Source organism: Pezoporus occidentalis, unplaced genomic scaffold (assembly GCF_034315485.1).
Source record: "Pezoporus occidentalis ecotype Australia unplaced genomic scaffold, CSIRO_AGI_Poc_V1 ctg299, whole genome shotgun sequence".
Lineage (NCBI taxonomy): Eukaryota > Metazoa > Chordata > Aves > Psittaciformes > Psittacidae > Pezoporus > Pezoporus occidentalis.
In genome coordinates, this window is record NW_026914929.1 from 23,457 (window position 1) to 51,343 (window position 27,887).

At 51.9% G+C, this 27,887-nt stretch overlaps 1 protein-coding gene across 6 annotated transcripts; it reads left to right on the forward strand.

Annotated features, from left to right (window-relative positions):
* Window positions 1-6,777: 6,777 nt before the first annotated feature.
* On the forward strand, window positions 6,778-25,545 carry KLHL26 (kelch like family member 26). 6 transcript variants are annotated; one of them, XM_062626826.1, is made up of 4 exons: window positions 10,594-16,089; window positions 18,124-18,306; window positions 21,387-22,743; window positions 23,407-25,545. In XM_062626826.1, exons 1-4 carry the CDS (start codon window positions 15,989-15,991, stop codon window positions 23,455-23,457), a joined length of 1,692 nt encoding a protein of 563 aa, XP_062482810.1. In that variant the 5' UTR covers window positions 10,594-15,988; the 3' UTR covers window positions 23,458-25,545. The 6 variants fall into 6 exon arrangements, with proteins under 6 accessions (XP_062482808.1, XP_062482812.1, XP_062482809.1 ...); XM_062626827.1 differs by having other exon boundaries at window positions 24,916-25,545; XM_062626824.1 differs by lacking the exon at window positions 10,594-16,089 and adding an exon at window positions 6,778-6,938 and having other exon boundaries at window positions 21,387-25,545.
* The last annotated feature ends 2,342 nt before the right edge of the window (window positions 25,546-27,887 follow it).

Consider the following 27,887-nt stretch of genomic DNA (forward strand, 5'->3'; position numbering starts at 1 on the left):
CAAGCACGACACAAAAGCTCACGCAAGGGCCTCCAGGCTCGTTTTTAGCACTTCAGTAGCTCAGCAGGGTCCCGTGCTCGAGCCAGCAGCAGCACGGGGCCCCCGAGGAGCTGGGGCTGGGAGCTGGCCTCGGCTGCTTGTTTAAGCTGGGATGCGGAGCCGGGAATGAGGAGGTGCTGCCCGACCCCCGCGGGGCTGCGGATGGATGCTGGGGTGCTTGTTACGAGTCACAGCCAAAGAAAGAGCTCCAAAGAGCTGCCAGAGCACGGCCTCTGCTATCCCTGCATCGGGATTTAGGCAATGCCGGGGGGATGCCGAGCTCTGTGCCTGGGATCAGCTCCCTAAACAGAGGGCACAGGGATGGGGTTTGCAGCCCACTGCCTGCCCTGCCCATGTGGAGGATGCTCCGATGCAGCAGGCAGCGTGTGCCATGGCCACATTGCAGGGATGCTGGGGTGTGGGGCTTGCACGGGGTCCCCAGCAGGCTGCAGGGTGCCTCCGGGTCCCAGGGGTGCCTCGGGGTGCCAGGGTGTGCAGAGGGGGGTCGGGGGCTGGCAGGACAAGAGGGAAGGGCTGAGAGATGGGAGCCTAGTGCTGAGCAGCCTTTGGGGCAGGGACAAACTGGTGATGCAGGGGCAAGAGTCCCCGGGCCACAACCAAGCCCACAACCAAGCCCCAGATGGCGTGTCAGGAGGTGTCTTTCTCCAGCACCTTCCACACATAGCACAAGGTATTGGTGCTGAGCCCCATCGCGGGCTGCGTGAGGGTGCTGGCAGCCCCCAGACACCCTGCAGTGATGGAGCAGCGGTTGGGTGCCAGAAGGAGCAGGCAGGGGTGAGACCCCCACAGAGGGCAAGCTCTGCATCCCTGGCCAGGGACTGGTGGGAAGGTGCAGGATGGGTGCAGACAGCTGGAGACCCAGCTCAGAGCACGTCCCCTCCTGGGGTGGGATCCATGGACAAGCTCCTTGCCTTTCAGCTGGAGTCGGATTCCTCGCTGCTGGCTCGGGGTGCAGGAACCATGCCCGGGAGCAGGTGAGGAGGGACCCCACTCTAACGAGAAGGAGATGCATGAAATCAGCTGGTTCCACTCCCCGCAGCAGGCAGCCGGGGCTTCCATCCGATGCTTTTTTCCTTCTCGCTCCCCCTTTTTCTCGCAGGAGAAGCAGGATTCATGGTGTGTGGCCCCGTCAGCCATGGGCCAGCCAGCCCGCCGCGGAATCGCACCCTCCAGCCCGTGGCAACCGTGAGTCCATGGTGGGTCACATCCTTGCAGTGAGCATCCTTGTGCCCAGGCACAGGAACCACAGCTGGTTGGGGTTGGCAGCCCCCCGGCTGCTCTCTCTGTGCTGCTTTGGGCTGTTCTCACCTCCAGAACATGACCCTTCCTTTCTAACCCCCCCCCTCCAGGTCTCCGCTGTCAGGCTCTGTCCTGGCTCCACTGTCCAGAGGAGCCGGGCCATGCAGTGAATGCATTCCCACATGGATTTCCCTCCTCTCTTGCCATCTGCTCCCAGTGGTGTTGTTCAGCCTATTTCTCATCACCTCACCCGTGCTGAGGAGGACTTGAGGAGCACTCACAGCTCCTTGTCCCACTGCTGGGTGTCCAGAGCCCTGTGCTGTGTCCCAGTGGGATGTCTCTGCTTGGGAAAAGCATGGTCCATGGATGCTGCACAAGACAGAAAGCCCAGGACTGGGGCAGCAAGGTGGGGAAGGGCTCAGAGAAGCCCCTGCCTTGCACATACACGTCTGCCAACACCCATCTTCATGGTTTGCGACTGATTCTCCCAGTTCAGAGTGGACACGGTGTTGGTTCATTTGGGTCTGCACCCATTGCTCCCCTTCCCACTCACATCCCAGGGAGATGCTGCTGGACACAAAGCAGCCATTGGGAGGTTTCTTATTCTTGCTTCATGTTGGAGGAATGAGGGTCTTTCATGAGAAAGCCCAATCTGGGTAAAACAGCAGCTCTGGGCCCTGCCAGAGCAGAGCTTTTGAAGATGATGGAGAAAGAGCCAGGGCTCCTCTCTCAGCTGGGGAAGGATGTTTTCGAGCTGCTCCAGCTGCCTCTCACTGCCCCTGGCCCAGCTCCTGCTTGCACATGGCTGCAATCCGGCGCTGTCCTGACCGACACAGAGCTGTAAACTCAGCTTTAACTCCAGTGCTCGGCAGTCTCCATGCAGGGATGGAGTGCGGGTGAGGATGCGGGTGAGGATGCAGGGGTTCAAAGCGAGCTCTGGCAGCACCGCTGCCTTGCAGCATCTTCCTGACCCTGCGCATGGGAGCTGAGCCCTTGCCCTTATCCATGCTCCTTCAAACCTTCCCCGGCACCACCCCGGAGCTGGCAGCAAGGCTCTCGTGGCCTTCAGAGATGGAAACCTCGTGGTGCTGCCAAAACCAGGCATCCAGGCTGGCAGGGGAGCCCCGAGCCGTGGACAGCAGCCACCTGGGCGAAACACCACCCATGGGTGCCCTCTCCCCATCCTCCTGCCTCTGACCTACCCCAAAGACTCGGAGCCACGGGTGATTCAACAGCAACAAACCCAAACGAAAAACAATCTCCTCGTGCTAATGGGATTGGTTCTGTCCCTACCACGCACATTCCAGCCCGGCTCGAGGGACCGCTCGGGGGGAAGAGGGGGAATAATGAAGCCAAATTATTCTGCGTCTCCAAATGTCAGAGTTCAGCGCGGTGCCGCTGGCGGGGCCTGGCGCAGCTGCTGTGCCGTGGCCATGCCGTGTGGAAGCCAAGCACCCTCTCGGCAGCCGGCGCGGACGCCTGCGCGCATCCAGCCCGCCGCCAAGTGACATGCATTTTCCATTCCCTGGGCTTCATTACTTCTTGGAACGCAGACCTCGCTCGCCGGGCCATGAGGGGCTTCGCTTCCCTCCGTGTTTATTTTCGCTGCCGTGTGTTCTCCTGCCAGGTGAGGAGCGCAGCCAAGCTGGTCAGGGGAAGCAGGGATGTATGGTTGTGGTTTGGCCGGGTGGATGGGAACCAGGCTCTCTCAAGTGCTGCAGTGGCGGCATGGCGAAGCCCCTGGTCACCTCTCCAGGTGCCGGAGCCGTGCCGTTGCCTTCTCGGGGCTGACACGTGTGGGTAATGCTGCAGCATGTGTGGAGGGGCTCCGCTGGACCTCGCCGTGGGGAGTGGACGGAGCGCAGGGCTCATGGAGGAAGGTGCTCAGCCGCTCCCAAGCAGCGCCCACGTTGCTGCTCCTGCTCACCCTCAGTGCAGGGTGCAGCAATAGCCACGTTACCAGTGCAGGCATGCGCACACGTGTGTGTTGTCTGTCAGCATCACCGCTCCACGGGGTGGGAAACGCTGCCTGGCCAAAGAGCCAAGTTGTCTCCATCCCAGCAGGAAGGGGATGCTGCTCAGCTGGTATGTTGTGCCAGACCCTTGGCAGTGGCTCTGCAGCAGGAGACTGGGGACCTGCAGGGCTGCTCTGCACCCCAGGACGGGTGGGAGACCTCATCCTCCTTGGGTAACACCGCAGGGCTGGGGTCCCACGTTCCCTGGGGCTGGTGGTGGTGTCTCATGGAGTTGCCTGTGATGGCAGCAAGTGGTAGAGATGGTGCTCGAGGGGAGAAGGAGAGGGTCCCACATTCACCAGCCTCCCAGAAGACACTAATGCCTCAGGGAGCTAAAACATCTCCAAAGCTGAACACAACCATGGGCAGATGCAGGCAGGGGATCCTGATGGAGAAAAACAAAGGGGAGAAGGAGCAGCTCACGCGATGCTCTGGCTCCAGCAGCACACGCAGACGCACCCAGCCCGCATGCTCGAGCCCTCCCCGGGCTCACACACTGGCCAGGATTACACAGGGATTAGCAGGGAGCAGCCCAGCAGAAATGAGAGGGGATAACACCAGCCAGAAGCAGGGCACCGAGCAAGCCCACAGCACCTCCAGAACGCGTGATGGGCGGGAGATGGGGCAGCGCTCCTCACTGATGCTGTGCAGGGAGCAAGAGGCAGGTCAACCCTCCATAACGACAGCAAATAATGAATGGAGAGGCTTTGTGCTGGGGGAAATCTAACAAGAACTGGGCAAAAATCCCCTCGTCGCCTGTCCACCTCCTCCTCACGCAAACCGCGTGAACCCACAGTGCTGTGAGGAATTCCTGCTCCTGAGGATGGATCATGAAGGTTGGAGGAAAAGGCAGCACTGCCAGCTCATGATTTTGTCATTAGTCTCACAGTGTTGGACGCAGATTTGAAAGCCCCAGCTGTGGGAGCTGTGGGATATGCGAGAGATTAGCTTGCAGTGAAAGGTACATTGCTAGTCCTCGTGGTTTTCTTTTGGGGGGGAGAAGGTGAAAATATGACTCAAATACATCTTGATGGCTTCAAATGAAGACCAGAAAGAATGCAAATAGTTTGGAGTTTACTATTATTTTGTTTTTTTAACCCAGTAAGTTAGATTGGGATTGTAGGGGCAGCCCATAGCTCTCCACAGTAGGAATACCAGGACTGCCTCGATATGCTGTGTGCGGGATGAACGTATTAAAGTTGTGTGAGTTGCTCAGATGCTGTGCTAACACTGGTCGTAAAAATCACCTTAGATATAAGGCAGGCTTCTTGGGGAAGGGGCTAAGAGCACTCAACAAATAATGAACAGAAATAAAACCAAATATCAAATGACTCATAAAATCAAATAATAATGGTAACTAAAAAGTTCCTGGATTTGCTGCCAGAGATAAAATCCCATCAGCGGTATGAAATAACAAGAAATACCCCCTTTTGGTTCCTTCCCCACATGACACAAGTCAGCACGCCTGGTCACCAGAGTAGTTACGGAATACATCTTCCTTCCAGCGTCTTATAAATGCATTTTTCATGCTTTGAGAGACCTTCTGGGGTTCAATTTAACTGGGATCTGGGGAACATGTGAAAGGCATTTACAGCATGCAGCACAGCCTGGCTTTTCCTGCAGGGGAAGCAGAGGTGTAACGTTCACAGCTCCCATCGCCGACCCACCTGGGACGGAGAGGTCGGCAGCGAGTGGGCAGCCGGGCCGGGGTAGCTGTCAGCAGGGCTGCTTTATGGCTGTGCACTTATTGAGCTGAAATGGATGCACTTAAAATATCTGTGTGGACCTAAAAATAATAAAGGGAAAGCATTTATTTTAAACCTTTTTAAGAGTGGGGCGTGCTGCGAGGCCAAAGCAGCCCCAGGAGGAAGCAGAAGGTATCAAATGAAGCAGAGCCGGTGTCTGAGGAAGCAGGATGAGCGCGAGGCGGTGGTAAGGAGGAGCAGGAGCCTCCGAACACCAGTAAAAGGCACGGTGCAACTGGTGAGGTGCTGGGAGGACTGGGGTGGGAGCCACGGCAGCAGCAGGAAGGGCACGGCGCTGAAACGCCGATGACTTACGGCATCGGTGCTCATCCGCCACCTCTCCCGCGTGTCCTCGCGCTCTCCCCGCGCCTCGGCGTGCTGACATCTCTTCTGTGTAGGTCAGGTCTAAAATAACAGGGCCCCGAGGTCCTGGCTGGGGTCTTCATGCACTGCAGCAATACAAATAGCAAATTAATAAGTCCTTGCTTCCCCTTCTCCCAAAGGTTTCATGAGGCTTAATTAATGAATGTCTGTGAAACGCATTTGGAGCTGGGAATGAAATGTGCTGTGGAAATGCCAAATATTTTTAATGCTCCAGCAGATTTAGAAGGTTTAAATAAGAAAAATACACAGCTTTGCCTCTGAAACAGATTGCTCTCCTTGAAGCAGAGGGCTCCAGAACATGAAGTTTTCATCAGGCTGACTTGAAAGAGTATTTTCACGGCTTTCCAAGCGCGTTTATTCTCATGTACGAACTCCCCCTTCCCCTCATACAGATGTGGACACGGAGGCATGGGAAATCAAAGACATTTAGCCCCGGTCATTGGCAGAGCGACGAACAATTTCCTGATTTCTGGATGCCCTCTGCTCCATCCGCTTCCCAGATGCGTGCCAGCTTTCGGAATTACACGGGTCCCGCGATGCTTGGCCTCGTCCGCGCCAGGCGCTTTGGGAGCGCCGCTGATGCCGACCATGTGTGGGGACGTGGGGTGGCGAAGGCAGCTTTGGCACCGAGGCGGCAGAGCCGGAGCGCGGGGCTCGCCGGTGACCGGACTGCACCCTCTGGAGGGTACTGCTGCTCCTGCACGGAGCACTCACGGCAGTAAAACCCGGTCCAGAATGGGGCCGTTGGAGGCTTCGTCCCCGCAGCCCAGGGCTGGTTGCACACACGATGGCTCCTGCGGGACACGACGAGTCCCACGGGAGATGCCGAGGGAACGGGTGGGGTACGGCCATCGCCCGTGTTGGGTAACGCCAGCTGGGAGGCTCTGCCATGGGGAGGCCCATGGGGGCCTGTGGAGCAGGTCACGCAGCAGTGACACCCCCACAGTTCCTCAGCCGTGGGGCGATGGCAGACACCCCCCAAGTCCCATCAGCCGTGGGGAGGGGACCCCCTCAGCGACCCCACGGCCATCGGGTGGTGACAGACCCCGGGACCCCGCAGTCGTGCGGGGGGTGACGGACCCCCAGGCCCCCTCAGCCATGGGGCGACGACAGAAACCCCCCGAGTCCCTTCAGCCGCGGGGAGGCCACAGCCACGGGAGCCCTGAGCTGAGGGATGGGGCCAGACCCCCAAGTCCTCCCAGCCATGGGGCAGCAAAGACCCCTCTGGGCCCCCCCAGGCATGAGGGGGGCGCCGGGCCCGCAGCCCCCGTGGCCGTGGGGCAGCGGCAGCCGCGGGGCGGTGACAGGCCGCGGTGGCGGCGGGGCGGCGCCAGGCCCGGCGGGCGCGGAGCGGAGCCGCTCATCCCCGGTGCCGGTGCCGGGCCCCGCCGCGGGCCCCTCTCGCTCCTGCGCCTTTAACGCGGCGGCTCCCGCAGCCCGCAGCGAACATGGCGGAGTCCGGCGGGGCCGAGTTCGCCGCGGAGCCGCCGAGCAGGTGAGCGCGGCCCGGGCGCGGCCTGTACCGGGGGTCCGAGCGCCGGGCGGCGGCGGGGCGGGGCCGGGTGGGCCCGGGGCGGCCGCGGCGCTTCTCCGCCTTCCTCCGGCGCCCACAAGCGCCGCTGGGTTCAGTTGTGTGGCCTCTGTGGGAGCCGAGGCCGCTCGCCCGGGGTCGTGCGGGGCGGGGAGCCGGGGAGGGAGTTATCCTGAGCGCGGCCCGGCGGCTGAGGGCCTCTGAGAGAGCCATGGAACAACGGCATGGGTTGTGTTGAGGGAACCGTAAAGCTCCTCCAGCTCCAACCCCTGCCACGGGGACCCTTCCACTGAGCAGCTTGCTCCAAGCCCCTGTGTCCAACCTGGCCTTGAACACTGCCAGGGATGGGGCAGGCACTGAACGGTGACAAAACCAGCTTCCCATGAGGGAATTCATGCGGAGGAAGGCTGAGGTTTGGGGGGGGTTTGCTGGGAGTTGCACAGACCCCACCTGCGTTGGGTTTGTAGAGGCAGCGGGTTTGTAGAGTCACAGAAACACGGCGGTTTTGGTGGTTTGGGCCCGTTCTGTTCCACCCCAGCCCCTCGCCATCAACCCCCTCCCTGGGCTGGGTTTGGTTCCTGGAGGGCCGCTCGCCCCTTGGGTACCCGGGCGGGTGCTGTAGGTGGTACCTGTTGGCAGTGGAGGTTCTGCTCCAGGGCTGGCCGCATCCAGGAGCTCTGCGTTGGGCAGTGTTCAGCTGTGTTGTGTGCGCCGGGATGCTGTGCTGTCAGCCTGGCCCTGCTCTTCGGAGCATCATCTAGCCTCAGTTTAACTCTGTGTTTGCTCCTGGGTGTCACGCTGTGGAGAGGGAAGCTCTTACAGTCATTGTTGAGCACTGGGGAAGCCTGTCTGAGTTCTCACCTTCTCCATGTGTATATATATATTTATATATACGTTTTATTTCCTTTTTCCTAATGACCTCCTGTGTAAACTATGCTGTTGCCTGGGGCGTTTAATTTTATCTCTCTGCAGCTCCTTTCCCTCCTGCTCAGCATAGGAGCAGCAGCACAGGAACAGCAGCACTCCCTTTACATGGGTGCAGGGCCACTCGCTCTGGAGCTCCTAGGTACTGGATATGTAGCACTGAGAAATGGAAGTAATTTGTTTGAGGGCTGTGATAAATCACTCGGCGTGGAGCTGCAGCAGCAATGCTCCCCAAGCTGCAGCTCCGTTGCCTTCCCTATCGCTGTGTGTTTGTTTTCTTTGTTAGTTTTAAAGTAAAGCTCGCTGCAGTTTGATGCTGCTGCTTGCTGGTTGTTAGTCTGTTGTAAAGGATGGATGTCTTGGGGACAAACCTGATGGTGGATGTTGGAGACACTGCATCGGCTGTGTAGGGCAAGAGGGGAATTGCAAGGGTCAGCAGTGATTCCTTGTTAGGTGCTTCCACTTGTGGCCTTTTTGCACTTAGTGAGTGTTTGCTCTCTATGGCAAAAGGACAAAGTCCTCTCCTGCTGTTACACACATGCCATTTCGGTGGTGCACTCAGCACGGGCAGAATTTCCATCTTTGGAATTGCTACTGCATAGCTGATGCTGGTTCCTGTGTGTGTGCTGCCTTCCAGAGCAGGGACAGCCGCGTGTCTGCCGGGCATCCCGCGCTCTCCTGCGATAAGGAGTGGACGAGGGTACGCTCAAAAGGCCCTTGACACACTGCTGGCATGAGATAAGGCCATTGCTGTGCGCTGGAAAGCAAGCGGCCTAAATCTTCTCATTTGAAATAAACTTGCCTTCCCTCCTGTCCCCCCTTTTTTCCTTTATGGACAGAACTTCCTGAGTTGCAGACGGGTTTCATGTTTTACTCCCAGCTCTCCATATCATGGAGAGGGAGAGTTTCAGGCTTCAGAATTCACTGTGTAATACAGTGCTGCTCCTGGAGACAGGCTTTGAGATTGGTGAGTGAGTTACAGAGGAAACGGGCAGGTCCATGGGTGCCCCCAGTGAGGAAGGCCCTCCGTGCTTTAGGCAAGGTGTGCGAGCTCTGCTGCGATGCTGGGGAGGAGCATTGTACAAAGCAGGGTGCCAGAGATCTAGGAAAACCATCTCAGGTGCTGGAGAGGATGTTACCGTGCCAGCCTCTAAGCAGGAATTAATCAGGGTTGTCCAGACAAGCTGCTGAGGAGAGCTGCACGTCTCCACTAATCCCTTGAAGATGGGCAGGAAGGCAGCCAGGGTGTGTAAACGCATTTCGGAGCCTCTCTAGTACTGCTACACGCTGGTGTGTTGGTTGAAAGCAGTTCCAACTGTCAAACCCAGGATGAATGGTCGAGGGAGACCTGCAGGTCTGCCTTATCTAGAAGTACGTATGTCTGGGTTCGCAGCAAGGGAAAGTTGAGCTGAACTCCCTGACCTTATTCCTTCCAAAGCAAGCAGTGGGAGAGCAGCAATGTACAGGAGGATGGAGTAAAACCATTGGGGGAAGATAATGATAAGGGCTGTGAGTCTGCTTTGCTTTTGTGCTCCTGTGATCTTGCATAGCTTCATTCTTCAATTAGAGTTCTTTTCTTCCTTCTGAAACCGCTCGGAGTTCAGTGTTGTGCGGTTTCTATGTTCCACCCTCTGCCACATGGCAATTTTAAACCAGATTTAGTTGTTGGAGCTGGTAGACGTGGTGTAGATGTTTACGCTGTAAAAATAACTTCTGAGCTGGAGGTTCCATTTAGACCAGAAGTAAACGTTGGTGATTCTTTAAAGGCCTTACCTCCAAGTGTTGTGTAGCGTTCACCGCTTTGGAAGGAAGAGTCCTGCATCACGGGGTGATGGCTCAGGTGTCTTTTCCAGTTTCTCATTTATGTGGCTGAGAAGTGCTGAACTTGCACAGAAATTGCTGCCCTTCACAAAAGCTTTTGCTGCACTTCTGGGGGTCTTGGTTAATTCTGTTCAGGTGAGGTGACATGGAGCTGCTGCAGAACTGAACTGCCCAAGGAGCTGGGAACCGTAGTGATGATGCAAGCCTGTTGGAAGGGAAGTGCAGAGGATTTAGGTAAGGGCTAAAACCAGCTGTGGTGGTGAGCAGGTTTCATCCTGGAGCTGAATTAGAGCTGGTGTGCTGATGCCAAGTGCTGGGCAGCTGCTTGCATCTGCTAGAAAACACGATTCCTTTAGTCTGCAGTGATGGCATAGTGGTGTTGTCTTGTTTCTGCTGTTTCATCACTTCATGTTGTTTGTGCTCGACATCCCTCGCTGCTCCGAGGCACCAATCTGGAGGGTGGAGGTGCAGGGAGAGGAGAGGCGTGTGCGGTGCGCTGCACGCTGGAGTCCCTACTCTGCATGTAACTACTCCTGTCGTTTTTATTGCGACACTGCCCAGGCGATGCAGGCGGCTGCCACAGACCCAGGCTGGGACAAACGCTGCGCCGAGCACCTCGTACTCTGAGTGGGAAGTTGTTCCAAGGTGCAGAGCGAAGGGTATGGTGGTGTGGGACAAGGTCCCAGAGGGATTTGCTTGGTGGGGGGAACTCTGCCGTGCTAGAAGCTGCTGGCAGGGCTGGAATGGGCCATCCCAAGCGGGAACGTGTCACAGTGGCAAGACAGATCCTGGTGGATTTTGGGGTGAAAGCGGTGGTAGCTGTGCTGTGGATCAGCTTTGTTTCTGAAGGTGAAAACGTGATGGTGGAGGGAAGCGCAGGGTGGGACCTGGAAGGCTAGCAGCGCTTGGGGCTGGCCCCAGTGTCACTTGGGGTGGCCTTGGTGGCTCTGCTGTGCTTCCCGGCACCACTAGGTGCCTCTCGGCCTTTGCTCAGCGGCTCTGCCACGGGTGCTGCTGCGGGAGCACCCGCGAAGCCACTGCTCCGCCTGGAAAAGGCTGGTTCTGCTTTTTACACACACGGCTTTGGGCCAGCGTCACTGTAACTGCCTGCTTCCCAGAGCCGGGGTTGGCGGGTGGCACTGTAAGGTGGGAGACACGTGAAGCTGCTGAAGGCAGCGCTGCCAGCAGGAGCATCCAGTGTGTAAAGAGCTTGTACTGTGGATACATAGGGAAATTTTACATGGTGTAAACCCCACCGGCCTTTCAGAGGTCCTCTGTGGCTGGGAGCAGCACCGAGCAGCTGAACTCCTCACTGCTGTGATGCTCCCTGTGGCTGCCACAGTCTTTTATATGCTCAGAGTGATCTTTCCATCTGCTCAGTTTGTTCCTGCCACAGCGGCTTTAGGTTTGGGGCTGACAAGAACATAACCACAGTAAGTTTGAGGGGTGGGTAGCATCTTCCCCTCCTCAGTCATTGTAAAGGCTGAGGCTGTGGCAGGGCAGGATGTTGTTAGTGATGGGTGATGTGTGTTGCCTGCTGCACTCTCTGCTGCTGGAGGAGGTTTGGGGCAGGACTGAGAGTGCACCAGGAAAACCCCTCTACAGGACAAGATCCTCCGTGGTAGCTCTGGGTGTGAATAGAGAGAAATGGCAGTTCCTGGTAAAGGATGTGCTCAGCCTGACGCTTCGTGCCCCTCCAAAACCCTAATGCTGCTAGCAGTGTGCACATCGGCACTCACAGAGCCCCTAATTCAGAGCTGCTGAATGAAAAGGACCAGACTGCTCTTCCCCTTGTCCTGGCACCAGCACCATGATGGCTCTGGCTCTGCAATAGGAACATTGTTAAGAATCCTAAAATCATAGAATAGTTAGGGTTGGAAAGGACCTTAAGATCCAAGTCCCCTGCCATGCTTTTTCCCTTCTCCCCCTAATTTGGCCCAGGTACAGCACGTACTGACCAGTCCCTCATGTGAAACTCCATGGAGTAGCACAGAGCTTAATGTGTGCAGATATTTCACCTTCCACGTTTTTGCTGCTCCAGTGCTCTGTTTGACAAGGCCAGCTTCTGACACACATCCAGCTTCATTAGTGCTTTTAGCAGAAACCAAATTCCTACCTCCTTTGGCTTGCAAACAACCTCCCATTGAAGCCTGGGAGCAGAATGTGTTTGTGTGTGTGTCTGCTGAGCCCTGTGTGAGTCCAGCTCAGAGAAAGGAAAACAGGGATTTGAAAACGTTTTGGGGACTTCTGTGGGGACCAGGAAATACTATTTAAAGAAAAACTCAATTGAAAAGCCTCTTGCTTCACCTCACTCTCTTACCTTTGGCTACAGGGTTGCCTTGGTGCCAGCCTGGGAGAAGTAGGAGGCAGATAAGCAAATAGCGGGATTAGTAGGACCTGATTCAGAAAGCACTTAAACCCGAAGCATTAAGGTACCTCCTGGCTTCTGTGAAACGTGGCTTTCATTGCTGGTTCACTAAGGCAAGGCTGAATCAGGCAGCGAGGGTGTGGGAGCCCTGTGGTGCCCAGTCCCATCCCAGTCCATCTTCTGAGACCTCAGTTCCTTCTTTGTGAGAGGAGCAGACCTGTAATAGAGATACAAAGGACTGGTTTGTTGGGCACGTAACTCTCCTGAAGTTCTGAGACTCAAAGTGTTAAAGACAAAAGCGGAGACTTTTCAAACCTCACTGTTCCGCTTCAGGCGTTTTATAGACCACTTTTTCCCCCACAAAGTGTTGCTCCTTCTAAAACTCAGGCCCATTTATAATCTCTTCATTTGAGCACTCCAAATTGCTTTAGTCACTTTTAGATAGAGATATTAGTCTCAGGCTTTTTACTTGTATTTATTGCCTTGGATGAAAGAGAGGGTGTCAAGAGAGGAAAATGAGAGGAGGCAGAGGAGAGAAAAAGGAGAAATTAAGGGAAGGAGGTGGAAGAGGGAACAAAGAACTCGATTACATGGTTTTGCTCACGTCTTCCCTCAGGATGATGATGTTTCTCTGGAAAACATCCCCTTCACTCCATGTGTTAATATTTAATTAGCTGCTCAGCATTAAGGGCTTATTGTTGGTGCTAATTTGGATGGGGAAGCGATGGTAAATGTTTCTGAGGGGGTGCTGGTGCCAGTCGTGCTGCTGGGCTGTAAGTAGGTTACGAGGGCAGGTATTTTAAGTCTCATTGCCTGGCAGCATCTGCTCTTCCTTGCACCCAGACTTCAGGGAAACCTCCTAAGGGGGTGCAAAGGCCACAGGACCATGTCTGGAGCTCCTGGGAAGAGGTTGTGAAGCAGCAGATCTGCAGCAAAGAGCTTGGCCTTTTCCAACTCCCGTAATGTTCGTTAGTGTGAGGTGCTGGGAACTCATTTTCATCATTTGGGCATGTGATATAAAGCCTCAGGATCTGAAATATTACAGTAACCATGGCTACCAGTGACTTATCTGAGGGAGTTTGACTTTTGTTTTGATTTTAAGTGTCTTGATTGTAGTTTAAAAATCAGAATCTGAATGTGTTTTTTACTTAGGCATGAAACTAAAGGCATTAAATGATTTGCATTATTAAAATATCTATAATGCTGCCTTTCAAGGTTCTTAAAGAAGGCCTTTAATATTCATACCCTATGTACTAAATAAAGTTACTCTTCAGCTTTATGTTAGTTCTGCAGCTCTCACCATAGGAAATCTCCTGCAGGCTCGAGCGCTCCAGAGGTGCCTTGCTGGCTGTTTTGCAATCCCAAATCCTTTGTTTCTCCCCAGAAAAGCTGTGGCAGTCCGTGCTCCGTGCATGTGAACACACACACGCTGCTGCTTTTCCTCCCTCCTCTTCTGCACCCCAGCCATGCCTCGTGGGGTCCTACCTTTAGAGCCTGTGTTTACTGCAGAGGCTGCTGCTGGAAGTTTGCCCTGTTGGAAACCCTGCTAGCCCCTGAGCCTCTCCTGTGTGAGAAATCACCGAGCACCACCTGTCTGGAGAGTGGGAACACGTGGCTGGATGCTGGCAGGGATGCTGAGCTGGGATGGAGAGCCAGCCCTGCTAGCACTGACCCATCCCTCCCTCCGAGGAGGACCATGTTATGCCAGGAGGAAGAGGACAGGCAGTTGTCTAGCAAAGGATTCAATCACTGAAAGGTTCTCGTCTGGCCTGGTGTAATTCTCTCCATTTGTGCTTGTGCAGTAGTTGCAAACATGCTGAAATATGAACTCATGCTTGGTAAGCCTTTAATTCCAGCTTTGATGTTTTTAATCATCAGGACAGATTTGGTAAAAATGATTCATTAGCTTGAAACACATCTGGGATGACACGTGATGTTGTGGGGGATCCAGGAGGCAGAGGCAGGGGATGGTTGTTCTTTGGGATGTTCTTTGTGCTTCATCTGGACTGACTCTTGTAGTGTGGCCCTTCAACACCTCTCAGCCCATCAGCTTTAGAGGCCTCTCGGGCATTCAGCCCTGCCCTCAGGTGCCTCCTCTCTGCATCTGTTTCTGGTCAGAACTCAAGCAGCCCTGGCTCAGAACATGCCAGCTAAGGATGTGGTCAGCGTGCTCGGGGCAAGGATGAGCGGATGGCCAAGCTGCTGCAATACGTGAGCAGCAGAAGGAGAATTTCTGGCCTTGTTTGCCTCCCCTGCCTGCTGTCTGCCACTCCTTTAACCCTTGCTTTAACATTTGCACAAGCCTGCAGTGTGTGTATGGATTTGGGTTGGTTTTCCTCAAGCTAAGGTCACATACACCGCGCTGAATGAACTCTTACCTTGCAGCGACTGGAGAGGATTGAAAGCAATCTGGCTTCAGAGCAGCAGCTTGGAGACAAATCCCCAATCCCATTACTTGATTCCTGGTAGTCCCCTTTTGAAAATCAGGTAACAGTGATGCTACCGGTCTTTGAAGCTGCTGCCCAAAACGCATCACCCTTTGGAATCCTATTGAATTCCAGCTGCCCTCGCCATTCATGTGATGGGTGCAGTGAATATAAAGACACCTTTCACTGCTACAGTGATTTCCATGTGGGAAGTGGGATTTCTGTTCCTGTAAAGTCACCTTTATACCAATATGTTCATGTTAGAGGCCCTGATCATGTAAACGTTTTCAGATCCCCTTCCCCTGTGAATCCTATGGGATTTGCAGTGGAAATGCAGCTTGATGTGAATGATTTTTATGCTTTACACTTTCTGAAGGGTAGATTTGCCTGGATGCAGGCAGACACACTGGACCCTGCTCCAAGCTGGCGTGCTCAGTCCCTGCCAAAGGATGCTCCAGCCACAGAAAACTCCACACAGCATCGCCGCCCGGGAGGGGCTCCTCTCAGTGCTGTCCTTCTGACGACAAAGACCAACTCCCAAGGAAAATTCCAGAAGCTCTCCATCAGAAAGGGAAGGAGCGGAATAAACACTTTGCCACTATTGTGCGATAGAAGGCTTTTATCTTGAACTGCTGAGGAGTCCATGCGACTCTTCCCAAAGTTTGTCGGCTGGAACAGATTGTTAAGCAGCGAGTACACGGCATATCCAGATCCCGAGTGAGATAGGGACAGCCACACAAAGGCGCTTTCACATGTTCAAGGCTTCCCTTTGTGCTTTATTGCTGTGAAGTCTCTGACATCCAACTGCTGCTGCTCTTCTTCCTCCCTTCCCAAAGGAGCGGGAAGCGAAGCCGTGCAGCAGAGCGCATGTACCCTGTGGCACAGAGCCCGGCCGGAGCCAAGCCTGCTTTTCTCACAAGCCCCTTTATACCAGCCACACTCCACACAGCGCTTGCTGCTGGTTTCTCACCTCTCCTTCTCCCACATTGTTTCTTGCAAAGTTTCCTCCTTGGTTTCTAAGCTTTGTGTGGATTTTATTTGTGTTTCTTCTAAAAATTCTTTTTGTTTTCCAGACTGAAGACTGGACATTATTAATGCTTTGCTTCTTGGGCTTTTCCCCCCCTGGAGGATTCTGTAATCCTTGGATCCTTTTATTTTATACCTGTAAACAGACAAAGGAACTAGTGCAGGGAGTTTTTCTGGGGTAGCTGTTCACAATTACCTATTGAAGTGAATCACACATGCAAACATGTTTATTCCAGCACAGAAATATCCACCCGGCCACATTTAGTCCTCCATCTATTTTAAACTTACACTATGGTTCTTAACAATGCTTGTAAAACTTAATGGGAAAAAGCTCAACAGAGGACTACTTCTTCAGGTCAAGTTGTCTGAAGAGGAACCTGTGCTGGGAGGGTCTGGTGGAAGCAATCCTATACGGGTAAAGCCTTGCGTTGGGAACAGGAATATTTCAAATGGGTATGAGAAAAGTGCTGAAGAAAATTCCCATGAGAAGAATCCTGTGGGAGATGGAGTCTGATGCTGTTATGGTGAACTCAGGAGTCACCATCTCCCAGTGAGCTCCGGAGCTGCCTGTGTCCAGCCTGCAGCAGAATGGGTTTGCTCAGTGAATGATGCTGTGCTCAGAGGCAAGATCTTTTCCACACTCAGGCTCCGTGTTTCCTCCTCTCACTCCAGCGAATCAAAGCCATTGTTCCAGTGAGGAGAGTAAAATGAGTTTGACGTGATGAATATTCATGTGCTCACTCCTTCCAATCCCTTTCCTCTTTCGCCATGGAAGAGCAGGAGTGGATAGTCACTTCTTGGCTCGTGGAGTCACGGATAAAGGTCTTGTCAGCAACTGACTTTTTGCTAATCCTTTTCATTATAGGAAGGATGTTACAGCTGGGCTCCAATTTCTGAACTAAGACTTGTTAGTATGCTCTGACTTGAAGGCAGGAGTTTCAGATCTGTGCTACAAGAAGCACAGTGCCTGGTACCAGGCATCCCAGTATGAATTTTGAGGCACGTCCTCAAGCCTGAGTTTTGAAACAGGCTGCAGAGATTCACTATCTGCATCCTGCAGCATCCCAGAGAGCTCTGAAGCTGCTCACACAAAGCGCCTGCCCTCTGGGTGCTCTGATGAGCATCACAGATTTCCCCTAACCCCCCTCTTCTTAAAGCTTGCAGGAAATGACAATCCGATAAGTTGGGCAAGCGGCAAGTCCTGTCCATTGTTCCTTATTGTTTGAGGATTGTTTACATCCCCTTTTTTTGTTATCCCATCTCCCTGACTCTTCTCTGACCTCGCCTACTTGTGTTGTCCATTGTGTGTAGCTTTTGTTGTTTAGGTGGTGAACTTTTAGGGACAGTTGGTAGCAGGTGATGGGATCATACAGCCCTGAGCACGTGGGGACTCAGGCTCTGTGCTATTTTATTTGGGTTTGTTGGTATAGTCTACCTATAATAATAATAGTAATAATAGTAACACCCTTTAAGTGCAGCACTAAGCTCACTCTCTCACTGTGGACTTGGGATCAAGTAATGCAGCTTTCCAGATTTGGAATGATCTGTTTGGGATTATTTATGTCATGCTTCCATAACATATTTCCTAAAATGCAGCAAGCAAATGGCAGGATGCATCCAAAACCATCAACCCCATTCTGAATACTGGTGCTTGTGTGTGTTTTCTTCCTTGGATCTTGATCCTGAAAAGTAGTTCAGAGTTGGACCAAATTTGCCAGTGAATTTAGGATTTCATGCTTCTGTGGGTGTGAATGGGCCCTGCTTGGTGGGATGCTCGTTTTGGGCAGGGCAAGTTGAGCCATTATTCCCTTGCTTGGGAAATCTGCAGCCTAACTGTTGTTATTTTCAGAGGAGCACAGAGCATCCACTTGTGCAGAGATGCTACTGACATTCACCTCCGAAGGCAGCCTTCTCACCGACAAGTGCATCTGAGGCCAAGTGGATCCAAGAATGATGCTCTGCCCTGGGGAACGTGTGCAAGAGGCTTTGGGAAAACCAAGGAAATATTTACTCTGGGAGGGGACTGTTTACAGTGCAGTTCAAACAGCTGACGTTATTTAGAGCAGCCAGTGCTATGTAATACTTTGCTTTTGCTCTTCTCATGAGGGTCCAGCATAAGGCCAGAACCCAGTAGGGCCAACAGGGCTGTCCTTGGACAGCACAGAGTATCCAACAGCTGCAGGCAGGAGAGGTGCTGAGAAGAATAAGCAACTGTGACTCAGTCCGGTGGTTGAAGTCAGGGCCAGGGTGGGCTCTGGGGTAGTTGTAGAGTGGGGACACCAATGTCCGTTGGAGGTTTTGGCCTCGCTGGCTGGTGTCTGGATGGTCTCTGAAGGCCACGTGTGCTGCAGCGTGATGGGTTGTCACTGATGGGAAAGGGTATTGTAAAAACTTGGAAGTCTCTTTTGTGCTGGGAGAAGGGAATACAACTGAGGTACTGATGTCATGATGTTCTGTGTGGCTGTTGAGCTGGGAATTTGTGTTCAAACTGCTTCACGTTACAGAGCTTCCCCAGCGTGCTTTGTAGGTATACCACATATTGTTTTAATTTAAAACCAGCCTGTCTCTCTTGTTCTGTTTTTAGCATGGCTGACAAGAACAGCACCCTGAAATGCACGTTCTCTGCTCCTGGCCACAGCACCACTCTACTGCAGGGACTGGCCTCGCTCCGAGCTCAGGCTCAGCTGCTTGATGTCATCCTCACTATAAATAATGAAGTGTTTCAGGTTCATAAAGTTGTCTTGGCTGCCTGCAGTGACTATTTCAGGTGAGAATCTGACAGGGAAGCAGGCATTTCTACCTTTCCCATTGGTTTTCTGTTTCTCCATCCTCCCCCACCCCAACCCTTCCCACCACACCCCAGAATCACCCCCATGCACAACCCTTTGGGGGTCTGCTTTGCCCCACGGAGGTCGGTGGGATTACCTGCAGGCACGTGGAGCCAGTTCCTCTGCATGCAGAGGAGGTGTGTTCTGCTGCAGCCGCTGGGCCAAGATGCAAGTTCAAGCCCGGGTCCTGAACCCTCCTGGTAGGTGCTGCTGAAGAGAGGAGCGTTTGCCTTGAAGCTACCTGAGGTGATTTCCAAGAGGCCTCTGAAATGACTCATCCCATTGAATGGTGGTGCCCGCTGTAAATACACTCCTGTTGTCTTTAAATACCACTGACCTGTCCACAGTGATTACTGTTTACAGGCTGAAGAGTGTGAAACGTTTTGGGTGTGCATTCTCCAGAGCCCCAGGAGATAGAGGAGAGTTGTCCTATCTTGTGTGGGTAGAAAACAAGCACAGAGATGAGTGTTCTCAGCAATTAATGCAGAGTGAGACAATGGCAGAGCAGGAACTTTGGTCTTAAGCAAAAAATACATATTCATCCATCTTGTCTCTGTCAAGCTCTTTGGCATTGACTTCTCTGTTGAATTAGGGACCTTTCCTGGCAGCACCAGGAGCAGTGTCAAGTGAGGGGCATGCTGGAGGCAAAGGGTATTGGGAAGGTTCAGAACAGCAGAGCGCTTGACCTGAGGGCTGTTTGGGACTGCAGGTCATAGCAGGTACGGCTGGAGAAGGGCTGTTCAACAGGGTTTGCAGTCCCTCACCGTGTAGGTTCCTTCCTGACCTGAGCAGAAAGTGTGTGCTGAGCAGGTAACCACAAGCAAGGGACTCCAGTGTCCCTTGGTGTATCTCATGCATCCCTCGGTCCACTTCTTCAGCTGCTCTGATGATGTCTGTCTCCTGTACACACATATTTTCTAGGCTGTTCCCTTCTCTCTTGCTTTGGTAACATAAACCCTCCAAGCTTATCACTCTCCCTACCAGGCATGCAATTAACCATGGAGCTGATCTCCCACCAAATGCTAATAGCACTATTTGTATTCATAAATGCTGTATGCAGTGCCACTGCTAGTGTGTTTTCCCTGTCAAAATGTAATTGCTGAGTAGGTTTCTTGTTATAACTTCTGTGGTGCTAAGGAAGGTTGTCCTGGGGAACAATGGGAGAATAATCTAGCTTTTGAAAATACTCTGGTTCTATGCAGAGAGGGAGGGGAGAAAAAGAGTGAAATTGAGGCCTTTATATAATAATCAGCATTTTAGAACCGTAACGCTTCTTAAAGGAATTGCATTCCACTTTGTCTTCATCGTGGCAACTATAATGCTTCTCTTTCTGCATGCTCAGCTCTGTGTAGCTAATGCACGAGCGCACATGTGTCTGCACACACTTTGGGGCAAGGGATCAGGGCAGCGTGCTGTTCTGGGACATGGGATACACAGAGGGATTTTAGCAGAATGCTCTCATCTGCTGTATGGACAAATTGTGAACAGGATTGCTGGTCACCCGGTTACGGGGAGCTTATTTCATATGCAGGTATTTCCTCATTTAGGTCATTTAGGATTTCTTGGGTTTATGCTGGATGGCGGCAGGTTTGGACAGGAAACTTGGAACTCCTATCTTGTGACAGTGTTCCCAAGATACTCCTTTATTCCTGTATCAATGCAGAAGGGAGGGTCCATTCAGCATTTTTTCTGCCTAACTTGCACCTTAGAGTCACTACAGCTTCCTAAAGCAGCAGTAACGACACTGCCCTCAGAATGGATTTACCTTTCTGATGTGAGAGAGTGGGCTATCAATGGAAAACCCAGTTCCAAATGTGCAGGCAGCTGCCAGCAATTCAGAAGGTCTTTGCGTGACAGCCTGCAGCCTTGCTGTGGTGTGTGTACGATGGCAGTGGCTGCTGCAGCTCCCTGGAGCCGGTCTTCCAGCAGCCTGCTTTAACTTCAGCTTCCCCCAGAACTGCTCTGCTACTGCTTGTCCAATGCTACCCAGAGCACAACCATTGCCCCTGAGCTACCCATCTGTAACAAAATCTGCTGAAATTGAATGTCACTGTATTAAATCCCAATGTGCAGTTGTGTCCCCGTCCCGCCCGCAGGCCCCGGTGCTGGGAAACGCAGCACTGCTCCAGCAGCATGGTTTATGAGATGTCTGCGTCAGGCCCTGGCGTGGTATGTGCTTCCTGTGGAATTTAGAAGCCTCCCAAGGAGGTGATCTCGGGCCTAATCTCTGCGTGGCCTGGTCAACTGATGTGCTTGCAGCTGTGCTCGAACAGAATCTTGTTTTTCTCCTTGTTTTCTAATTGCCTGCTAGCCCCCTGCCGTCGTGCTGCAACATGACAGAGGATTCTGAAGTGGCTGCGACTCCGATTTCCCTATTTACTTAAGGCGCTGGGGTTGAACCCTGGAGGGGAGGTTCTCTTGTGATTGCCATTAGATTGTTGCATCTGCAGTGTTGCATCTGCAATAGCTGGATTTCATAGCCAGCCTAGGATAGAACAGGCTAAGTGATGGCAGTGCCGCAGGCAGGCTCAGAGTGTCGCTGACCTCCTAAACACAGGTTATTCCTTCTTTGTGCTCACACTTCCTGAACACTGGAACTCTTTAGGGTTTGGTTACCAACCTCTGCTGGTGCAGATCCCGTGGTCTCCTTTGGTTGTTGAGTATTATGGATCCCTTGGTGTCCAGTGTATTGCAGTCCCTGCTCTGGTAGCTCTACCCACTTCTTGAAGCTTTGTCCTGTGGTCCACTCTTAATTATGCTGCCACAGTATTGAAAACCGTAACTTTCTGATAGCTGAATATTACTTCTCAGTGCAGTGTTTATGCAAGCTTTATGTAAGAAACTGCATACTCTTAATTTCTCCTGCCTTTTAGAGATTTAGCCTTGATTTATTCCCCTCCCTCCCCATCCTCCCTGAGGGAATCAGTACGGTTTAAAAGAATAAAATACCATTCTGAAGTGATGCATCATTTTACCTGTATTTAAAAGGGGGTGAAATCTTTGTGTTCTTGACCCCCAGGGCAATGTTTGCAGGCGGGATGAGAGAAGCCAGCCAAGATGTGATTGAACTGAAAGGTCTATCTGCAAAAGGACTGAAGCACATTATAGACTTTGCATACAGTGCCGAAGTGACTCTTGATCTTGACTGCATTCAGGATGTGCTGGGAGCTGCTGTCTTCCTCCAGATGGTGCCTGTCGTGGAGCTCTGCGAAGAATTCCTGAAGTCTGCCATGAGCGTAGAAACGTGTCTCAATATCGGGCAGATGGCCACCACCTTCAGCCTCGCATCCTTGAAGGAATCAGTAGATGCATTCACTTTTAGGCATTTCCTCCAGATCTCTGAGGAAGAAGATTTCCTCCACCTGCCCCTGGAGCGCCTTGTTTTCTTCTTGCAGAGCAATAAGCTGAAAAGCTGCAGTGAAATAGATCTCTTCCGTGCCGCCGTCCGGTGGCTGCAGTATGACCCAACCCGCCGTGCCAACGCCAGCCAGGTCCTCTGCCATATCCGCTTCCCGCTGATGAAGTCCTCGGAGCTGGTGGACAGCGTCCAGACCTTGGACATCATGGTGGAAGATGTCTTGTGCCGGCAGTATCTGCTGGAGGCATTCAACTACCAGATCCTGCCCTTCCGGCAGCATGAGATGCAGTCCCCTCGCACCACCATCCGCTCGGATGTCCTGTCCCTCATCACCTTCGGTGGCACTCCCTACACCGATAACGACCGCACTGTGAGCTGCAAGGTCTACTACCTGCCGGATGCCAGCGTACGACAGTTCAAGGAGCTGACAGAGATGGAGGTGGGCAGCAGCCACTCCTGCGTGGCCGTGCTCGACAACTTCGTCTACATCGTTGGAGGGCAGCACCTGCAGTACCGGAGCGGGGAGGGAGCTGTGGACATCTGCTACCGCTACGATCCGCACCTGAACCAGTGGCTGCGCATCCAGGCCATGCAGGAGAGCAGGATCCAGTTCCAGCTCAACGTCCTGCACGGTATGGTGTATGCCACCGGTGGGAGGAACCGCTCGGGGAGCCTGGCCTCTGTGGAGAAGTATTGCCCCCAAAATAATGAGTGGACCTACGTGTGCTCCCTGAAACGCAGGACGTGGGGGCACGCGGGAGCCACGGTAGGAGGCAAGCTGTACATCTCAGGTGGGTACGGCATCTCGGTGGAAGACAAGAAAGCCCTGCACTGCTACGACCCCACCGTGGATCAGTGGGAGTTTAAAACCCCGATGAATGAGCCCAGAGTTCTGCATGCCATGGTCAGTGCAAATAGCAGGATTTATGCTTTGGGAGGCCGCATGGACCATGTTGACCGTTGTTTTGATGTTTTGGCTGTGGAGTATTATGTGCCTGAAACAGACCAATGGACCACGGTGAGCCCAATGCGTGCAGGGCAGTCGGAAGCAGGCTGTTGTTTACTAGAAAAAAAGATTTATATTGTAGGAGGGTACAATTGGCATCTGAACAATGTCACCAGCATTGTGCAGGTGTATAACACTGAAACTGATGAATGGGAAAGGGACCTACATTTCCCAGAGTCTTTTGCTGGGATAGCATGTGCTCCCGTTATCCTGCCGCAGGGAATGACCCAGAGATAACTCCGTGCGACGGCGTCAGCCCGTGAAATCGCCTCGTGTTGCATGTGATCAGATGCTGTGGTGTTCCTTTGTTGTTTGCAAATGGTATTGTGCATTTTGTGGGTGAGGGAAGGAGAAAAATAGCTTGTGTTCCCTCCTCCATAAAGTCCCTCCTCCTCTTCTGTAGTGTTCTGGCAAGCGTGTTCCATCAGAAGCACTTGTCAGCTAGTTAGACTTAACAGATGTTACAGCTGGAAAAAGCTTTTCTCTTCCTTTTTTTTTTTCCTGGTTGGATGGGGGGTGCATTTTGCCAACATTTCATATTTGTAACAATATTCCACATAGCAAACCATGGCCAGCTCAGGGGGCACTGGGGACTGGGGGATGTTCAACAGAGTTCAGGTGTGATTTTTGTATTAATAGCTCCAAACATGGATGTCGCTTCTTTGTTTTTTTTAGCAAACAAACAAACCAAAAGCTGTAAAACACACTGACCTCCAGAAGCAATAACGGGACAGTGGGAGCTCCAGGAGCTCAGGTGCTTGGATCAGGAAAGCAGATTCTTGCTTTTCAAAGGTGACTTTTTGGGTTTCTTTCCCCTTTTCAAAGGGGAATACTTAGCCTTGCACACCTCTGGTCTCCGTTGGTTCTTCACTGCTTGGATCACACTGCGATTCCAGATCCCTTCCTCACCCCCTCCAGACAGCAGCATGATCCTCTAGTCCAGAAGTTCTCCCTTACCTGGGGCATTCAGCATTTGCCATACTAAAGCCATGTCAATAGCTGGATTATGTACAAATGAGCAGGATTCTTTTCCTTATAAGTGCCAAGAATTTGGCTGCCCTGGCAATAAGAGCTGTGGCTGCTCGGCTGGGCTGAGCCCCAGGGAGCACCCAGAGGCTCTGGTTTGGGTCCTGCTGCCTTTGCCTTGCCACCAATACGTGCTCATCCAAACTCCTTTTGTACAGGAAAAGGGGTGGGTGCTACTTCCTCAGAAGCTTGAAGGTTTTCTCCCTTGACCTGTCAATAAGCTACTCGGCATCGTAACATGATGGAAGTCAAAGTGGAATGGGGTTTGTTGTTCTTGTTGCCAGTGGGTATTTTAAATGAAGAGATTAATTTGAAGATGACTCTGTCATTTTTGTGACATCTGTGTTTGCTGCACAGAGTTCGGTTCCTTCCTGAACTTCCTCTAAGCCATTTTTTCTAATTCATTTGACCAATTAATAAATAGAAGGTTTCTCCTTTTATGAGGTTTTCTGTTCCAAGGGCTGTGTTTGTACCCAAACAAGTTTGATTTCGATGTATGCAGCCTTCTTTTTAACAAACTTGCATTCTGCTGTTGAATAAATACTGTGCTGTAACCCTTTAGAGACAATTATGTAATGTCTGTTTTGCTTGAGCAGGCCTGTGTAAAGCATGAGCTCCATACCTCAGATTCACACAAAGACATTTAATAATGAAATCAAAGCACCTTTGGCTATGGTGCAGGGAGGAGACATCTCTCCATTTAGAGTCTAAATTTAGGATAAACCAGTGCATAGTTTCATCTGCTCCTATCTGTCTGCTGGTTTGCAATAATAAATCCATGGAAGGTGCTCGTGGTTGTATGCTGGAGGCTGTGCTCCAGCTCCCAGGCAGTTAATTCACTCCATTCTCTGTTCGTTCGGTCTGGCACAGAAGTGAGAAACGCTGCACAACAGCCTTGGCAGATGAAGCAAGTTTTGAAGGGATGAAATGTAACTCGATACAAGCCTCAAAGTTACAAAATAATGCATTTTCCTTTGTTTTAATGCTTCCATATGTTTATTAAAATGGTATTTTCTTAAGGTAGTAACAAATAGGAGGTTACATGCTTTCCTGTTTGTCAGATATGATTAATCCTCTTCTGAGTGTGTCATTCCTTCATCATTGCCTTCCTGAAATCCTTGAGTATTCTTCTCTATTTCATTTAATTTTTCTTATCAGAAGGATTCCTGTGGCAGCAGTTGATTCTTTGGGGGTTCTCTCATAGAACGGACAGCCGTAGTGCTCATGAACCACATCAGAAATGGAGAACCCCGTGGTGACCGGAGGGGGCATCTCTTCACAAGGAAACTGCTTCTGAGGTACGTGTGTGTGTGTCGGGGGGTAAAGGGAGGAAAAGGAAAGGTCCTTGAGAACGACGAAGTGGCGTGTTTGGGCTCAATGTTAAGGTCAGCCTTGCAAAACAAAACCTAACCTCTGTATCATTCCTATCGGAATGGTGGCTCTGGAGATGGGAGGATTCCCAAAGCTGTTCTGGAACTGTACTGAATAAACAGACCAACTGTCACCTGCTGTGCAGCAAACCAGCCTGGAACGAGCATTCCCAGTCCCTGGCACTGCGGAGCAGGAGCTGGGAAAGGCTTCCAGATTCCTTCACCGTTGTGGCAGAGCACTGCTGCTCACCACCTCTCCCTGCTACTGGAATGTTCTTTTTATAGCAGTATAAATAATTATTTTTCATAATGTTAGCTGGAAATATTCTAGCTGTTCTAAATTTAGCAGAGACTGACTAAAATACTCGTGGCAGTGTGTATCATCCTCATTGATAATAAAGTTTGTTTTGCCCTCTGAGGTACGTGGCTCTGGGCTGGTCTGTGCAGAACCTCTCTGTTAGTTGGAGAGCAACTGGGTTTGATTCTTTAGCTCTGCGGCAAGAGGGGTTTCACATAAATACCTCCAGCTCCGTGGCTGGGTTGGAGAGAACCCTTCAGAGGATGCCCCACATGACAAGGGGACTGGGCTTCTCTCTTCAGAGTGAGCAAAGGCAGATAAATGTCTGATTGCACTCAGAGTCAGTCAGAAGTCTCAGGGCAGCAATAAATGTTATTGGGGTAAACCTGATTTGGTACATTTTAAAATACCCTTGAACAGATGGGGAGCAGGAAAAGCTCAGCATCACTAGTTCTAGGTATGTGCAGAGTATGCATGTCCCATTAGGGACTCCTGTCATGGCCAGGATAATAGCTTCTGTCTTCTCTGATGTTTTATGGACCTGAAATTGTACTTAAAACTATAAAGCAAGCAAGCACTGGAGCTTTTGGCAGGGCGCAGACTAGCCGGAGATTGGGAATGTCTGCATCCTATTAATGGTGTCATTGACCCTCTTCCAGAGGGTCTGTCGGCTCGGCAGTCCGACTGTCATTCCTCCCTATCCTAGAACCGCGCTAATTCCCGCAGACGTGTCCTCGCGCTCGCACCGGGGTCTGGGAAGTTGAACAGCAGCAGAAAATCCCTTTGATTTACAGGGAACACAGGCGCTGCCTCCAGCTCCTTGTGCCCTGGTGCTGCTGGAAAGTGATGCTGTGCAGGAGAAGTGCTCGGGACCACTCGCAAGCCACATCAAACCTTGTCAGACATTTCCACTTCCATGGCTGTGATAAGGTCTTTAGTTGCCGAAACTCCGCAAACTTTTGGGCCATTTATCATGCTGGGCTTATTGAAGCCAGACTGCTGTCAGAAGAAATAAAACATGTTCCCCAGTGCAACTCTAATTATGATTTTTAGCCAGTTGTGTAATGTGCAGAGCTTTATTTACAATAAATCTTCCAGTTGCTTGCATAAATGAATGAGATTTCATCGCTTGTGACTCGAGCACCAGGAAAAGTGAATGTGGCTGAATAAATCCAGAGTCTGTCCTGGGTGTGTTGGCATGTCAGGTCAGCCTTGCCTTCCGCAGAGGGCTCAGTTATCCTGAGTTTCACCTGGGAGCATCTATATATCACACAGGCATCTCTCCCTTGGAGTTAGTTTTTTTACAGAGACAGCCTAGATTCTCCTCTGCATTTTAATGGTGAGTAGGCACAGGAGCATCCCACAGACTCCTGAACTTTTGTTTCTCTTTCCAAACTGAGCTCCAGTAACACAACTTTGGCACTTTTCAGTTGAATATTTCAACTTTAGGTAGAGTTTCACAGAGGAGTTTTAGAATTCATTTGTGGGGCAGGTACAATTTCATCTGCTCCAGCACTGAACGTTCCATAAAGTGAACACAGAATGTGCTTTCTGCTTGGAAACAGCTGCTGGTTCAGCTGCACAACCTGAAATCAGCCTCTGATTGTGAGACAAAGGGTAAAGCTGGAGCAGGGAGCAAGGGGAGGGGGGGGGCTGCAGGAGGGCAGCACCAGAGCAGTGTCTGCAGTTTGCAATGGAAAACAGAAAATTTGCTCGAGGAAAAACTTTCCGGAGGTTTTATAAAGGAAATCAAAGGTTCTGGGCTGGGTCCCGAGGGCGCTGCCGTTGCTGTTTCACACCCAGGCCCCTGTCAAACAATTAGCCAGAAACTGGTTTATGGCTTCTGATAAAACGACCTCTTTCCTGGCTGTTTGTGCAGGCCCCCAGCCAGTCCGCGCCTGGCTCCACTGCTCGGGGGCTGCAGCCTTCCTCTGCAGCCACTGGAGCCGCGCTGCGTTAACACTGCAGGACCTCGAGCAGGATTTACCCTTTTAGCTGAGGTGGATAGTTTGGATGTGTATCTTCCATTCATAATGCTTTAAAAATGCACTACAAAGTGTGTTACATCTGCTTGCTGATGTTTGTAATCAGATGTGTCTCAAAGTTTGCTTTAACTACATCCTTCTCTCCCCCCCCCCCCCCGTGGCCTGGGGTTATGCATAAACATGTGATACTCTTTCAGATGCAGTTTTACTCTTTGGCAGTATCAATACTTGCATTCAGTATTAGTGCCTTAAGGACAGTGGTTTACAACTGGATTTAGAAGGAATGTATGAATTTCCCTGAGGTTTGGAAGAGGAAAGCTTGCCCTGCAGTGCAGTTAGTATGTCTGGACCTGAATTTTGCATGTTTTGGGGTTCTCAGATGGTGAAAGCTTATGCCAAAAGCGTCTACTTGCTATTTCTTAGGAAAATCAGGGCATGTATCATGGAGGGGGTTCAGGTTTGGTCCTTGGATGTGCA